This window comes from Convolutriloba macropyga, chromosome 10 (genome assembly GCF_964194025.1).
Source record: "Convolutriloba macropyga chromosome 10, txConMacr16.3, whole genome shotgun sequence".
Classification (NCBI taxonomy): domain Eukaryota; kingdom Metazoa; phylum Xenacoelomorpha; order Acoela; family Convolutidae; genus Convolutriloba; species Convolutriloba macropyga.
Window position 1 is genome coordinate 43,807,801 of NC_134477.1, and position 17,711 is coordinate 43,825,511.

The 17,711-nt window shown below is 35.0% G+C and overlaps 1 protein-coding gene across 3 annotated transcripts in view; it reads right to left on the reverse strand.

Moving 5' to 3' along the window:
* Positions 1 to 5,002: 5,002 nt before the first annotated feature.
* The window catches only part of LOC142348151 (uncharacterized), a 149,026-nt gene continuing 136,317 nt past the window's right edge, over positions 5,003 to 17,711 (reverse strand). For 2 of the 3 annotated variants that reach the window (XM_075399361.1, XM_075399360.1), the window contains 8 exons: positions 15,520 to 15,792; positions 13,572 to 13,608; positions 13,105 to 13,199; positions 11,860 to 11,886; positions 8,675 to 8,787; positions 7,121 to 7,380; positions 6,454 to 6,523; positions 5,003 to 6,142 (listed from right to left, as the gene is read on the reverse strand). In XM_075399361.1, the coding sequence (XP_075255476.1) occupies positions 5,254 to 6,142; positions 6,454 to 6,523; positions 7,121 to 7,380; positions 8,675 to 8,787; positions 11,860 to 11,886; positions 13,105 to 13,199; positions 13,572 to 13,608; positions 15,520 to 15,792 (1,764 nt within the window). In that variant the 3' untranslated portion in view covers positions 5,003 to 5,253. The remainder of the gene's footprint in view (positions 6,143 to 6,453; positions 6,524 to 7,120; positions 7,381 to 8,674; positions 8,788 to 11,859; positions 11,887 to 13,104; positions 13,200 to 13,571; positions 13,609 to 15,519; positions 15,793 to 17,711) is intronic. The other variant, XM_075399362.1, reaches the window with a different exon arrangement.

Genomic DNA, 17,711 nt, shown 5'->3' on the forward strand with positions numbered 1-17,711 from the left:
TCGTCCACTTTCAGCCCCACCACTTCGGAAAGCAAGAGAAACCGTCGAGCTCCAGATTCGAAAACTCAGTCTGTTCAGTGAGCGATCAAGAAACAATTCCAATGCCTAAAAGAGCACGGACTACAAACCCTGTCATAGAGACAGTAATCCAAGAGGAAGCCTCACAACCGCCACTAGTAGAAACCTTCTTTGAGCTTCCTTTGAGAAGTAAGCCCGCCGGGTCTACAAATCCGACCACTCACAACTACGCCACAATATCAGGAATACGAATATGCTGATTACGAACGAGAGATCAGCATGAGCGTATTTGACGTTGAAAATCAAATTTAAAACATTTAGAAAACAATTAATTCTAATTTGTTCATAAAATATGAATTTCCTGCAATTTTAACTTATTTGTGAATGCTTCAAAATTTTCACTTTTTTGTATTACTTTTGAAGTTATTCTAGCTTGAATTAAGACAAATCCTATGTTAAAGTTAGCCAATTGTTCATTTCTCAAAACAACTTTTTTCGCGTTATATTTGATATTGAAGCTTTGCAATTCCGTTAGTTTAGTCTGTATATTCTGTTCGTTTACATTTACATTTTATTCAATTTGGAAATCCGAAGAATTTCTAATCTCTCATGTTGTTGTTTCAAAGTTAAAACTATTGCCAACAATCGTAACAGTAAACTTTTATCGACACTAACAAGTAAATATGATACTTATATTTAAAATGTTATAACTTGCAGCATTCAAATTTTTGTCAAAGTCGCGGATATGTGATATAGTCATCAAAGGATCTGAAAAAGTACTAAATTATTTGCTATCATAATATCTTTCAGCTCGATTGTTAACTATTAATTTTTTCACTGAGGTAAGTTTTACCTGCGACTAAGAAGTCAAGTTTTCATAAATGTTCACACTTCCTATTTTTGTTGCTAAGACCAATTTCATCCTCTTATCAGTTAATCAAGAATTCAGTTGCTTGTCAATCTCACCTGTTTTGGACTGAGAGTAGTTTGTATTGGAATCGAGTCACTATTCCTTATCTTGAGAATAGAGTTTCATTTGTAACGTTTTTGCTCAGCAAATTGAAAGCTGTAATCTCAAGCTACGTAAATTGTAGTGGATTCGTACCTCGAATCCAAAAAATACAATTAGAAAAGCGTTCGCTACTCAAATGCATACCTTACGGTATAAGGTATCACAATCTCATTTGTCAAAAAAATGAAGGAAGAACGCAAACAAAAAATTCAATCAGATTACATTAACTGACCGAAAAACTAAACTTAGAAGTGTTTCAACATTTACCTCTCAATCATTACAATTCAAAGATCGCAGATGGCATATTCAACTTGAAGGTGTTCGCTTCGCAAACAAAATAAGACGAGCGTGAACCTATGTAAAAAAGGCTATGATATTGCCCATCAGGAAATTCTATGCAGACCTTGTGGGTCTTCTTGGTCACTTGGTCCACACTACATTGGCTCACGCAGCCTTTTAGTTTTTTTACGACCAGGCAATCATATCCTCCGAGATGTTTCACTGTTCCTGTCGTTGAAAGAGCGCGGCAGGTTGATACACTGAGGAGCCAAAAGTCCAGCTGATTACCACATTCTTCGTTGTTGTCTCCTGTCGCAGGTTTTGCTTTCTGGCGTAACCTGCTTTCTTGTTGTTAGGTTAATTTTTTAATAAAAAAATAAAAACCAAGGTAAAAAACACTTGTGATCGAAAGTTTACCATAAAAAACTTTTGATTCTGAATCAATTTACTGCCAAACTACCAGTAACACATTATAACCCTAAGTTATTTGCTGTTCAGAGTGTAACACTCAATCAGAATTCCTCTTTTTAAAAAAAAATCAATGTTTTTTTTCCAGCGCTTCAAAAACAATCAGTTGAAGATCTTATAGCGCTGAAGTTGAAGGATAATAGAAGTTAACTTAATAAAAGTAGAAATAAATAACTTCTCAAAAAGTTTCAAAAAACCAACAGTAAAATTCAACCAAGGTTAATCGAAAACAATAGGATACCTGAACACACTCTCTGTCACACGAAGTACTTATAGAAACAAAGTCACCGACAGATATGTTGACTCAATCAAGACGCATTTACAAATGACACTAAAAATTATCTGAAGAACGGGCTAAAACTTAACGTGGTATATATACTGCTAATCTATTGGAGATTAATGTATCTTAGAGTTTTGCTGTAAATCAAATTGTCGTGTGGGCCAAGTCTGCTTTTAGTGACGGGTTTTGGAAGTTGATTCATATCTTCAAAGCCGTTGCTCCCAAAGTTGCACCTCTAAGTTTTTTTTATTTCGCAGGAGAGACAAAGAAGGAAATTGAATCTGTATAGACAAAGAAGGAATTTGAATCTGTATTTGAATCCGTTCTTACTTAAACAACCTATTTAATCACTTTAAATTATTTTTTATTTCTTATTTTTGCACGGTTAAAAAGTTAGAGGTCGAATATGGGTCTTTAAATTTTGAATTGGTGTTTTCCTAAACAAAATTGTTGAGCTAGACATTTCATTCCAACAATTCGCTCTCTACCAGTACTGTACTGTTCTTTAGTGAGATACCTCAACTTTTTCTTGTTTTATTTAGATATTTTATTCCTATCTTACTTAAAATTTACTTACAGTTTATTTGAAGTACGAAAGGCAAGAAACGTGAGAAGACATTGAAGACTTCGAACTTTCTTTTCACCTCCAGATACAAATAAAATGAATACTTCTCTCTCCTTTATATTAATTCTTTTTTGGGCGCTCTTCAAGGGATCCACTTTTGTTTCTCAACGCATAAGATATCGATCAGCCAAATTCGAATATAAAACAAAATCAAGCTAGCAAAAAATTCATAACCTTGCCAATATTGTGGAAGATAAGAACAGTTATCAATATATTGGTTTGACGTAAAGTAAAGTAGGTAGTATACCTGTGTAAAAAACCTGGTCGTATTTTTAGGATGACTTTATCTATCATCCAACAAAAAAAATTCAACTTGGCTAGGCAGAAGCTTGGGAAAGACTCTATCTAGATTGGGGTAATGTTTAAGATGAAGGATACCTGTTATTAATTATAGACGCGAGCTCAGGTTAGATTGATGCCTTCTCAACAGGACGCCGAAATTCAGGAGCAGTAAAGCTGTACCTAAGTCAAATTCTGCTAAACTTTGGATAACAAAATTGTTAGTCCCAAAAAATGGTCCCAAGCTTGATAGCTGAGACCTAAAAAATTGATGAAAAAACTGCGGCTAAATAAATGAGGCACTCGGTAATCATCCAAACGCACACAGACATATTAAGACAGCAGTTCAAACGAAGGAACGTGACTTTTTCTATAGCGGCTTGCCTTCATTACATACTGAAGCACCTGAATGTTGAGGGGCCCAGCCTCCAACGGAACTACTGCAGGGAAAGTGAGACTTCCAGACACTTTCCAGATTTGTGTGATTCAGTCATCTCTTGACCAACAGTTCCAACTATACTCATTATCCGCAAAAGACTGAATAAACCATTCAAAAAGCCGCACACAAGAAAGTGTTCGTTAGTGACAATCAAATTGCCTGGCTACAACGTGGTTACATGGAGACAGAATCTACTGACCAGCAGGCTGAAAACAGTAAGGACAACATAGACATGGCATCACCTAAAACGACAGAAAAGGCTTCTGTAACTAAGGGGCGAAAAATTTAGGGTCAACGGGCACGTCCAGCAGACAAAAAAGGAAACAGAGCGATTTGGAGAAATTATCCACACGAACTTGCTTTTTTAAATGAGGTAGCATGTGATACATCGAGAAAACTAGCTTTCTCACAGTTGAAACTTCTGTATAGAGCAAATTTTTGCATCTTATGTTGATGTAGTAATACCGATTAATTGCGTCTAATTTAATCGAACCACTGCCTCATTTTCATTAAAACCATAATTTTATCAGTGTACATAAACCCAAAAAGTTTTTGATAAATTCCATCTACCTACCATTAGTAATTATCTTAAACCAACTCGTTGAGGCTCCCAATAGGTACCAATGACAATTTATCAGGTCGGGAGAACAATGTAACCAATGCACAATACTGCATTAATACATGTCATGTAAGACAAAGGGAAAAATTTGTTGATACTCAAGGTGTAAATTAATCCATATCAGCTAATCTTTTAATGTTTTTTTTAACAAAAATTTGTCTTTTCGAGTTCAACAATTTAATATAAAAAAACGTGGTGCTCGTGCTCGAGACCAAGACATTGATAGGTATTGATGCTAATCAAATGTTCTTTTTGTTCAGAGTATAGTCCAGGTTAGGATGCGTCGAAAATGTTATTGCTTTTTGAGTTAGTGTATTGCAAGATAAATGTATTGCAAGATAAAAAGGGGCCTAACCTACATAAAAATTTGCCCGCCTTCATATCAAACCATGATAACGAGGGGTTGCTATATTGTTTCGGTAGTAGTTCAATTTGTTCTGCTTTTTTTCGAATTACTTTAGACTGAGGATGCTTTCTGTGGGGTTTAATTCCTGGGAACCTCACACGTGATGGTGCAACCATGAAGCAAAGCGCTATAAAGCAATTTTTAATGAAAACGATGCAGCTGCAAAAACAAACAGTCAGGTTTTTTCTCAGCTAAAACTGTCTTCATTAACGAAACCTATAATTAAATAAATCATTCAGAACTATAACAAAAAAAAAAGAGTAAAAATTACGCTTTCAAGTCACAGATGCTTTCAAGTCTGAATGTATTATTCACAGCAGGAAAAAGAACAGAACGTAAAACATGTCGAAAATGTATTATGCTTTGTATAACAGACACTCGCCATGTGAAAAAAAAATCCTTGATAATAATGAAAAAGAAATTAATCAGTCAATTTTATTAAAAATTTCGTGACAACAACAACTTAGAATGAGAAAAAAGTTTGGATCAGAAAGATTAAATACGTAATATTCCTCGAAAACAATTTTCATTGTTGTTTGCAGTTTTGTGGGCTGGAAGAAATCAAAATAGATAAAAATGAATGTGAAAAATTAATTAAGATGATTTTATGATGAAATGCAAAATATTTAATTGACAAATACTAAAACGCCCATAGCACCAGTTTTTTTACATTTAACAATTACCAAAGACTCAGAAATAAACTTCATAGAAAATTGCAACATGAAATACACATCTAGTCTGTGAATTTCATAACCGTTCTTTGACTTGTATAGTACAGAATTCCCAAATTTTGATTGAATTCCAATTTAAGGAGTTACATTGACAATTTTAGACGTAGGACTCGCGCTCAGGGTTCGAAAATGTTGGACTCGGATTGTTATCTCGGAATAAGGTCGCAGCTTGCGGGTAACTAGCAGCGTAAGGATCCCCTCGTTGGAATCGATCCGAACTGGTTTCAGGGTTCAAACCCGAACTAATGCTACTTCCAAAGGAGCCTTGGGTATTTAAACATGCAACAGCTTGCTTGATTTCCCTAGTTTCCCCGAAAATAACAGCTCCGTTTGCAACTGTGGAACGAATGTCGGTCAGGGAATCGTGGTTGGAATAACCAGGGTTTCGAGTCAGGGTTCCGTTGGAACATTTTCCATTTCGGCTCGGTGTAGGACTGTGAGGCGAAACTGAGGGCGTATGACAAGAGCCAGAAAAACTCAGGGTTAATTTGTTTGCATTATCGCCCAGTAAAGTCCCGTCAGAGTAGGTCATTTTGGAATCGGTCATCGCGACGCTTTTGGAAACCGTTTGCGACGGTGCCCAGAAATAATGCCACGCATAACGTGCATCATCACTTAGCAGACAAAGCGTGGAAAATAACAAGGTGCTTTGAATAACATTGCCAAAGCAAAATGCGAAGTCAAAAATGTGGATCTGGCCCGGGGGGAATACAATTTGAATAAGGACCCAATTGAAGACAAATATAATCATAGTGCACAGGACTAAAATAGTTTGAGATGTGGATGCTTTCGCAGTGTTTGTCAAGTAAGAGGCGTTGTTTGGGGATAGTGTTTGTGATTGGTGGTAGGAGTGGTTGGAGTAGCCTTGGCTGCTGAATTTGCAAATGTGCAGAAGGTATAAAAGAGATGCGCCTATAAGGAACATGATGCTTGGAATAAGTAGTAATGCGTAGAAGGAGAATTGAAGTGCTGGGGTGACTCGACAACTGAAATGCAAACATTGCAAACTTCAAACTAGAATTAAATCATTGAGGACAGTTGTAACAACAGAACAGATTAAAAAGGAAAAATTTGTACGAAAAATTTCATATTTCTAAAAAGCCTTTCCGTATCTGTATCGTGATCCAAATTTCCCTTGTTTTTTTTCACATAGCTAGCATTATTTTTCAGTGGGTGCATAACATGACTAGTTTTCTTATCAGATCCCTTAATATTGCAACATAACTAATACAGAGTACCAATAAAAAAGTTAGCTTTGTGAAGGTTTAGCGACAACCATTAAGTGTGAATAGCTTACTAAGTGTCGGAGATTGTGTCTAGTCCCATTTTGATCACAACTGATGCTCCACAGATGATGGCTGGAGTGCCTGAACAAATTAATATATTAAAACAACTTAATTTCAAAACCAATAAAATAATAAACAATTCAAAAAGTAGGTCAAATCTTCTCTTTAGTTTCAATTTCGGTGCAAATATCTCGGTTGAAGAAAAAGTGGCAATAATTGCTAGAAAACATAGCTCGAACAAAGCAAAAAAAATAAAAAAGCACAAGAAACGAGTTCCCGGTCAAAGGACTACAAATACAAATGCATCTAAATTTCGTGATATTTACATCTTGATTTTCTAGAATTGCGTTTGAATAACAAAAGCGGTTCTTGCTTTTTATAGTCCTTGTTCCACATTCACAAATCAGATAAAACAAAGGTTATTGATAATTTGTCATGTAAATTTTTCCTGTCTTTGCACTATGTCAGTTTCTAAGCAAGCATAGCATACCCCCACCCCACCCGCACAAACGTAAAATTGTTTAATTGAGTCATAGGCCGCAACATGGCAGGACAGCGAGAAAGCTAGCACACTCGTCGGAGACGCTTAAAAAAGTGACTTAAAAGATCTTTTAAAGTTGCCTATTGTTAAGGTGACAAAACATGAAGGATTTGTTGAGTACTAGAAAGGATACAAACCCCACGCAATGGCGGCACACTTGTAGAATACGGATGAATTGTTGGCCAAAGAGTGTTCTTTGAACCTGAAGAGTGCCTCGACACAGTACCACATGAGAGAGGTGCAGATGAGGTAGTGCATAGTCACAGACACCAGACTGCACAGGTCAACTGGGTTCATCCTGTCCTTGATTGAAGCGAACATCATAGATATGTTCAGGAGCAGAAGGGACACACTCAAGTGAACAACCACTCCCGGTGACACATTACGACGCGCACTCCTGCAAATCATAATAAATTGAAAGCTAGACTTGAAATCCAGATCTCAGCAGTTCCAGATTTAAAAGTTCCGCATTTTTAGACTTGAAAAGTGCAGTCTGAATTAAGGTTACCTGGCTCCGCTAGCCATTTCGAAATTCTGGCTTTCATCTCACACCGCTAAGCGGTTCTCGAATTTTCTCAGGGATTTCAGCGCCAAATAACCTCTAAAAAAGCTCCGTCATATGGAACTAAAAATTGCACATGAAGTCTTTAACTGACGAAAAGTTATCGAAAAGTAGCCAGTGTAAAAAATGGCAGAAAAAAAATAGATATGTTGGCATCATCGCATGCGAGTGAACAAAAAGGTTGAAACGCAATTCTCTAAAGGAGTGTAGCTTTCCTAGGGCCAACCAAATAAAAAGTGAGCTCAGTTAAATGTATGATTTTTTTATTACACAGAGCACTAATTAAGCTTCGATGATTTTCGTAAATATGACAATTTCCTCCGCATATAAGGCGCTATTGGTCATATCGCTCAAAGTTAGCTCAAACTCCATCATTATTAAAGTATTTTTTAAGAGAAACAACAAGACTATGGCTAGTTGCTCATTGCAGTAGTCTCAGAATAATATATAATCAAGTTTCTTCTCAGGTGATGTTTCTTTGTATAAAGATTGAAGGAGGATACCTGCTGATGACAACAACTTTTTGGGCGCCATGTTCGCACGTTTTAAAGGTTAGGCAATGTCAATGCTGCCGTCTTATATGGGAAGATCACTTCTTAATTGAAACATGTGAATGCCACGATTATAACCCAACAACTTAAAAGTCAAACCGTATCAATCAAATCAGAAAGTATCACATAGTACAAAGTCCACCATTTTCAATTGTTTTTTTTTGTCAAAATGCCAAGGTTTCTGATAACTTAGTTGCGACTATCCGGCTACGAGTTTCAAGCAAACTTTCCAGAACATGAATTGCAATGTCAACATTATCCGGCCTCGTTATCATCTTTTCGCAACAATTTTTTTTGAAAAGGAAACAATTAATTGATTTGCTTTAAATTTACAATTACTTTTTCGCTTCTACATAATCATCATTCAATTTCAAGGCTGGTGGTAATTGGGCGCCATTATTCAACAGCTCACAAACAGCTGAAGTGAATATATTTACCCAAAGTCAAATTAAATGTGGAATCAGTTCGTATAATATTTACAAAAGCAAGCGTCATAGCGTCTGCAGTTAAAATCACAAGATCATTAAGCCATCGAAATTTGATTTAAGCCTCATAAAATCTGCTTTTATGATTCTTACCTTACAATCGCGTAGGTAACAGCTAGTAAAGAGAAAGCAATGCATGCAATTCCGCACCCGACGAAAGGAAGAACTGAGGGCGGAGCTGCGCCTCCGAGGCGACCAGAATTCATCTAAACAAAGAAATTGTCAAACAATTACATAACATTAGTCTGGCAGTTTAGTCAGACGGCATAAATCAGATATACGCGCCAATGATTTTGGAATACTCGCAAGCTGAAAGGCACACAATTCTTAAGAAAGTCGCTCGTCTTAGAAATATGAATCTTAGTCAAACTAGATAATTGCACAAGACAAGAATTGCTTTATTTTGCAGCCAGAAAGTTTAATAATTATGTCGACGACAAACCTAAAAAATCTCATCAAATAATGAACATCTGGGATAATATAAAGCAGTTAATATTATGGTAATAATTCCTACTTAACTTAATGTTGCCTTCCAGTAAACTTGTATTCCAATATTCGGTAAATGATCAGAACGGCCGAGAAGAATAGCAGTACTTTTACAGTCTTTTCCAAACAAGACGCAGGAAGAGCTCAGACGCACTTAAGCCGCCACCTTTCAATCCAAACTATTCAGTCCAAAAGTCTCGATAAATGGTGTAAGTGAGCAATTTTTTTCCTACACTGAACAGTCTAAAGCCGCTGTATGATCATAGAACATCTGATCATAAAAAAATGAAGATCTTAAAAAGTAAACATATCACAAATTCAAGAGCGCAAAGATATCGCTCAAGAGAATAAAACAATTTTCCTATTAAAAAAGTGTCCATGAGTGGAATTTTCTCTAAAAACTGTTGCAGTCTTAAATAAAATAGCTTAATCTATATCAAATGGTTTATTGCAGCTTATTTGTTGCTCAAACTCCATCTAAATTATTATGTCTTGATTTCATCTGTGGACCATAAAAATCAATTGCATCCATTTCTGTTGAGATTGATAAATCAAAGTGGAAATTGATGAAATCATGAAAAAAGAAAATTTCATTGGCCAAAACTAAATCATAGTCTAACGAATTGACGAGCAAATAGAACACGACCTCTGCAATCACCAACAACGAGGGCAAAAACGGGTTGCACATCACCTAAAAAAAGCAGTAAAAAGTTATGTGGAGCGTTTTATATCAAAGATATGAAATGCGATAGAAGAAAAATATGAAAGAAAATATACCCGGCAGATTGCCGGAAAACAGTCGCCGTTGATTCCAATAAGCATGATTGGGATTGAAAGAATAGAAGATATTGAAAAAAAGATTTTTGTACAAAAACATTTTTTAAGTCCGATTTATTTTGATGGAATTTCGTAGTTGAACATACTTCTGTTTCTTAGAGAGAGGCTACGGGGGCTACTATCAAAACCAATAAGCATTAGAGATAGTAATTAAGACTTATAGGAACGACGTTCCAAAAGCGGGCATCTAAAATTGGGCTTAATGGGTTAATCCCGTTTCTATTTCTGACTTCATTTTTTATACTGACTCTGTTCTTTTTGAATTGCTTTGCAGAGCAACTGATGTTCAAAATCACTTTTAGCAGAATGAGACAAGAGAGAAACTAGCCTAGAGAAGTCAAAAAGATATCACGCAAAATGTTGAAAAAGCGGCAAAAAGGAGGTAAAGCGAAACATTTTTTTATTCGACGAAGTGAAAAAAACATAGCAGGACAAGTCCTGACGTACAATTCAAAGAATTTTCATTGCCTTAACAAACAACTAGACCTAGAACGGACAATGAGTGAATTGGGAAAACCATTTCTAAAAAAAATCAGATGAAAAAAAAAACAAAAAAAAACAGAAAATCAATGTCAAAATGCTGCTAGGGAGAACAAAAAACCACTAGTGAGATATGTAATTTTGATTCTAACAAAAAACTAGGTCCAGAATGAGCTGTGAATGGATTGGGAAATTTATTTAGAAAAAAATCCGATCCGAAAAATTGAAAAAAACAGTAAAAATCCGAGTGAAATTGCCGCATGTGAACAAAAAACCACTACCGAGAAACCGAATTTCTGTTCAAACACCGTTTTCTCACTCTACTTTAAAATTAGAGCGAAAATTCACGCCGCAAAACCACTCGCTTCTTCGCTCCATTTCCTGTTTCGGCGTGACCAAAATCACCACTCCACTTTGACTTCAAAAATCATGAAAATGTGTGAACAGATCTTTAAAAAAAGACAGCGCCCCAATACAATTCAAATTCTTTGAATTGTAAAAAAAATAGGAGCGCTATAATAGCTGGCTGAGAAAATGAATAAAGTCGAATAACATTTTTCGCATGTAGAGCAATGAAAAGCTCGCAAAACAATGGGCAAGTCATAATAGGCTTAGAAACTTGTCTAAGATTTAAAAAAAGAAAAACTGCAAAAAATTAAGAAAAATGGTTTAAAATTTCTCAATTTTTCTGTCAATTTTCCTAAGAAAAAAAGTGATATATACCAAGAAAACTTTAGCCAATTGGTATCTGAATGTTCTTTAAGTAACAAGCTTCTATTCAAATCCCACTTAAAGCATTAAAACAAAAAAAACAGGCACAAAATCTTTAAATTTCGTCTAAGCTAAGATTGAGCTATCTTAACTGTCGCATGAATAGTTGTCCTATTTCATTTGTCCTTTTTTTGTATTTTTATACACAGATTGCTGAGAAGAAGCCAATGGCCTCCTAAACTGATAGAAATTACGCTTAAGGAAATAAACTCTTTTAACAAAACGAGATCATGATTTGTTGCAAGCATTTTTTTTCTTGGAATGGTCATTTCGGACCTCATACTTAAAATCGACTCAAATATAATAATTAGTTTTTTATTGTCGTGTAAGAAACACATTGGAAAAAATTAAACGAAATTATAAATTTCTGCATCATTTAAAAAGCGTCCATAAGAAATAAGACATTTTCCCTTTTGAGCAGACCAGACAAAAAGAAAGCCATGTACAATTACGTCAGCACTTGACTAACAGGACACAAAAAATGCGGATACTATTTAGCATAATAGAAAAAGGGGTTGTGAATAATATTGAGATATGAAGACTTTACAACTCGCTGACACTTGACAATGAGGTGCTAATGATACTGTGGGATGATTAATGGCACAGGAAATTAATGCACTAGTGAGTTGATTGATAGATGAATGCATTAATTTGAGATTAGAGCACGGCACATACAGAGTACGCTCTGCGTGTACTATACATACTTTTATAACTACAGGATCGTGAAGGTGCTAGAGAACGAACATTAAAGCACGCGTTAGTTAGTTAGTAGTGACACACAAAACTAATGTCCACGATTCACTATTAAATTAACATTAACCCGTAAATTAATAACTAACAACTTTATCACGATCTATTCTGTTTCGTCACCCCCCCCCCCAGCCGTTTATGAACCGGAGTTTCAAACGTGCTATAGCACATTACCGCGTATGAAATGGGACTTGCGTCTGGGCCATACAAACTTTAAGCCCTCTAAGCTGACGGAGGGTCGGGTGAGAACAGATTCCTTTATCAATATCAAACTACTGCTTTCAGCCACATCTAATTATTTATCAACTTGACTTAAGTCAGCAGGTCATTAATAACAAGTGTCAAAAAGCAGTACTCTAATAGAGATAAATTTACAAGCGTACGTGATTTTTGTTTCCGGTTGATCCATAAATGGGTAGTATTAATAGACAGCTGCCATAATGTGCGGACAAAAGGACAATCTTGTTCGCATTCCTAAATTCAGGGATACAAAAATCCATACGCATGCTTGAAAATCAGCAGATATTAAGAATGAATAGCATGTTTTTATTTTCCTGCTACAAAACCCTCGCTAAAACCATCTCTATTTTACCTAAACTTTGCTCAAAATACAATGCTCAAACTCCATCAAAACATTCATGTTTAAATTGTGATCATTTTATATAATCGAGTCAAATATAAACTACTTTTCATAACTGATCTTTCGCTTTTTTAGAACTGACATGATAGCATTCTAGAAGCATATACAATAAGCAAGAATTTCTACGGAATGAATCGCACTGATAAACAACACATTCGACTGAGGACCAGAAGTTCTTTAAGTCTGAGCACTGAAGAGATTATTCTAGAAAAATCTGAATCTGTTTCCTTTACCAGCGAATAAAATTGTTCTTTCCATAAATCTCGGAGGTTTAATTCGCCCCTCACCCCCATGAAATCATATGTTATACGTACGTTATCAAACTTGAAATGCTATCTAATTAATTGCAGGTAGATTAATTATAATAATTAAGATGTTTTTTCAGAAATTGGAACTGATTGAGCAAGAGTTTAGTTGTATATCGTTCCGTCATTTAAGCACATTTTTTTTTGGGGGGGGGGGGGGGTGTTGTTGAAAGGGCGATGGGGTAGGGGGGAAGAGGGAGGAAACAGTTCCATAAATTGTATAAATGTATAAATGGGGGGTATGGTTGTGTTACCTTGAGTACAGTAAAGCTGGTCATATGTGATGATTTACAGACAGTGCTATTCTCGAACACTTCTGTTAACAGACCCATCGTCTCCCATTTGCGATCTGTTAATCACATCACACACACTTCAAGTTCACCTTCCATTAATTGTTCCAACTTGGAAAACATTATCTGGTGAAAACCAAGCGTTCACTTACTGTATGTTAAAATTTAAAATGTTGAGAATTTATAAGTTCGTCGATTACTGTTACAGATTTAAAATATTGAAAAATTTGTTGACAGCCATCAAAGTACCAACCCCAATTTTCACCAGTTAGACAGTGCTAATCACTATCAAGTTCGCAAATCTTATTTTGTTATAGCCAATTGCCTCTTATTAAGTCGTCTTATTTCATTTTCTCTACACGATTCCAGTTTCGTCTGGCGATAAGATTAAAAACAAATTAAAATTTATCAGAAAAAAGTTTCACACTTACTGTTTGGTTGCCAGAAAGCGCAATGATGTCGGAATTTCTAAAACAGAGAAATCAGTGACACCACATATCAAAACATATACGAAACCGTTTATAGTCTCCATTAGGAGTAAAACAACAATTCATTTTTAGCGCTGAGGAGGAGAAATAAGGAAATGAAGTCATCCCGGGATATTGAAAACGCCATTTATCTGAAATATTGAAGAAAAAATGACAGCAAAGCTGAACAATTTATACCAAAGTTGGTAAAAAAATAACCAAATTTCAACATCTAAAAAGTTCAACTATTTAAACAATCAGTTTCGAAATGATTAAGTAGCAATCTATATGTCAACTCAATTGAATAAATTAATTATCAACATTTACAAATGTTTTTAAAATAAGAACTATCAAAGCGCCTAAGAACTATTAAAGCGCAACTTGTTCAAAACGTTTTTTTTTCAAATCGCTGAAAGTTTGTTTTAGTTAAGTATCAAAACCAAAACTATATTTAGTCCTTTTATACTTTGGTTTTGAATAAATAGGTTCAAAATATGTAACAATAGCCGGCATTGATTCCCATAACCCCGATTGAAATTGAAAGAACAGGAAAAAAAGAAAATAACCGTCGTACAAAAATACTTCTAGAGTGCTAACTACTTTGATTTAATTTCGTAGTTAAACATACTACTGTTTCAGAGGGAGTATATAGGTGCTAGTATCAATTGCTGAGCCACTTCAGCTGAAAGCCGCCTTGAGTAGATTGAAAGAAAAGTTAAACTACCCCAGAGAAATTAATATTTCACGCTAAATGTTGAAAAATTTAAAGCAAAACCACGGTTTGTTCAACGAAGTAAAAAAACATACCGCCAAAAAATCCCCCCCCCCCCCCAATGTCTCCTATAACTCCGATTGAGATTGAAAGAACAGAAAAAAAAGGAAAATTGATTTTCCACAGAAATAATTTCAAGTGTGATTTATTATGATGTCATTCCGTAGTTGATAAAATCCTGTTTTTTAATGAGGTTAGAGAGGAGCTGGTCTGAAAAACAAAAAAAAACAATAAACGTTAGAGATGGTAATGAAAATTTATAAGAACAGAGTTCACATAGAGGCCAACTAAAAGTGGGCTTTATGGGTTTACCTTGTTTCTATTCCTGATTTCCGTTTTAGAATTCAGTTTAAATTGCTTTGCTGAGCAACTGCTGTTTAGAAACGCTGTGACCAGAATGAGCAAACAAATAAAATAGCTTAGAGATTTCAAAAAGATTTAACGAAAAGTGAACAAGCTTTGACTTACGGTAAATTACCCCTGCTGGTAAATTGTGGCTAATACAAAAACTAAAAAATACTGAAAAACTCACAACACAAAACTACGTTAACTCAAATTGCATTAAGAATTCTGAAAACTGTTTAGATTTTCAATTTACTGGCGTCAAAACGGAGAAAGTCGCAATTTGTGAACAGAGATTTTAACCTCTCATAACTTCCAAAAAATGAGGAGATTATATTCCATCTATAAATTTTTTACTTTTCAGACATATTTCCAGATGTAGTTCATTTGGCGTTAGTCAGTTAAAAAGTACTAACTTTTGAGTTAGAAATTTTCTTTCGTTAAATAAAAAAGCTTTTCTTTCGTTAAGTTTACCCCGTAGCCACAAAATTATCTAGTAAATTGATAATGGTTTGCTTGCAGAACATTCACGTTTTATATCAACAGCGTGTTGTTTGAAGGTTCAAATTGCTGAAACTTTAATTTTTTTATTCTTGTTTAATTGATGTTTTTTTTAAAAAAAAACGTACATGAAATGTGCTAATTGCTTAAAATCCTCGGTATTACAGAACTCGCAATATACGTTTTTCAATGGTCACATGACTGTGCCGATGCCAGTGCTAAGATCTTGCGAAATATCGAATGGTTACAATAGCTTCAGGCAGAGCCACGCAACCTACACTTAAAACGGAAACATACATCTTCATATTTCAACTGAAAACTGATCTGGATATTGTCACTGCTTGCATCTTTTGGTGGTTTCGACCCTTTTATGTTCAAACTGATCACAGTTGTTGTTTTGGGACTGGAATCGGTTTCCGGCACAATTTGTCCGAAGGAAGACACTCGTTGGGACAGGAACAACCCGTCCTTCTTGAACACAACCAGCTGCACTCGGAAATTCTCGTTCAAATCGTCTTTGCTTGCTTTCCTCGGGAACAATTTGGAGCTCAGTTTCAAATCGAATTCCGGCTGAAAAAATAACGTGGATTTCGTTCCGTAGAGCAGATTGTGATATTATTAAAGCAGCAATAACTGCATATATGAACTCTATAAATTCACAAGTAAAATCACATAAACTTTGGGTTATTTGTGAAAATTAAAAATTGAGCTCTTTACAATTGCAACAACCGCAACATAGCTATTTAATGAAAGAATTAACAAATGCTCAAATCAGAATTTTAAAACAAAAAATAAAATATTAACTCATAGTTCATGTAATTTAGCAAATTGTAAAACAAACAAAAACAAAAGAGTTTGCAAATCTGCGAAGACTAGGACGAACATATTGAAAAATTTTAACGGTAAAATAGTAAACAGTAATTGATGATGCTACGCAAATGCAATCAAAAGCAAAAAAATTTCGTCAAATTAAAGCGTTCTGTTTATTAGGGACTCCTTTTGAAGGAAAAGGCGGCACACAAAACAGCCAGCTGAACATGAAATATGCAACACTATCAAAAACACTCTTGAGGCGGTTTTTTCCAACACAATATGAGTATAATTGAAACAACTCATGAAATTATAATGATCGAAAAAAGAGTCCAACAAGACAATATATTCTGGATAATCAATAGGCTTTAAAAACCAAAAACGCCCCATATTGTAATTCGCAAGAAATTCTACAGCAAACAAACCAATACAACCAACTTACATTACCTAATGGCCGGCTAATGGTCGCAGATTTTGCCGCCAACTCGTTTATTTTTCAAAAAAAAAAAGAACACGAGAGATTTTAAAGTTAAGAAGATAAAATTTAGCCGTACACTTCCAGAAACACCACGCATAGATTTTTAATGCTTCAAAATTTAGAACCTCAAGGAAACCCATTATTTAAAGGAAATCCATCATCCCTGAATGTAGCAATATTAGAAAACACTAAAACGCCTTTCAGCTGTTTGAAAAAATCGACCCACACTTTATCGTCGCGGGTTGATCATGGGATCTCAACAAAAAAAGAATTGCAAAAACTGCTCATTTTAAAGACTTAATTTTTAGACAAGTTTCATTAAATATCAATTGCAGTTTATCTTAATGATAGTTAATTACAGTATTTCTGGTAATCTGCCGGCTGTGTTAATTATCTTCAACTAACGGATATTTTCTACTAGCGCCCCCCGGCTTTATATAGCCGTTAAATTTGCACCCCCAAAATCTAAGTTTTCGCGAATTGTAAGAGCAATATTTGCATTTCGTTGAAACAAATAAGAGTTTCTAGGTAGATTGAAGGCACTTTTAGAATAGTTCCCTTAAGAAGTTTTAAAAAATCAAGCCCTTATTGTAGCCGATAGCACCAAAAATGATCTAATATATAAATTTTTATTGATGCTTACGTTATATGCAACAAATTTTGGTTGAATACGTAATACTTTCAAACCATAGCTGTGCTAGTTTTTAGTAAATGCATATTGCTCATATATGTTCACGTATAAGATTACTTAGCTTTAACAATATGTTTACACATTTATCAATGGGAAGTGCCTAACTAAGCGGGGGGGGGGGGGCGCTAGCAGAAAAGATCCCAACTAACACAGCCGGTAGATTAAAAAAAATAATGCAAAAAATTAAGACCAAAGAAGACAAATTTATGTTCTTTTCATGTGAATTGCTGAGATGTCATTATTTTGATTTAGAGGAATTTGTATAGCTGATATGGATGTTTTGGTTCTATTAGATCCGCTAAAATAACCTTAAATTAGAGTTACTTAAACGTTCAAATGGATGAACTGAATATAGTTGCTCACTTCTGGTTCCAATATTAGAAAAATTGAAGTGTGAGCGCCAAATTAAAGAGTCAATTTCTGCATTTTTGATAAGCATTTTTAATAAGCATTTTTAATAAGTCATAATAGCGTCCGTATTATATATTTACCACAATTAATTATTTTCAA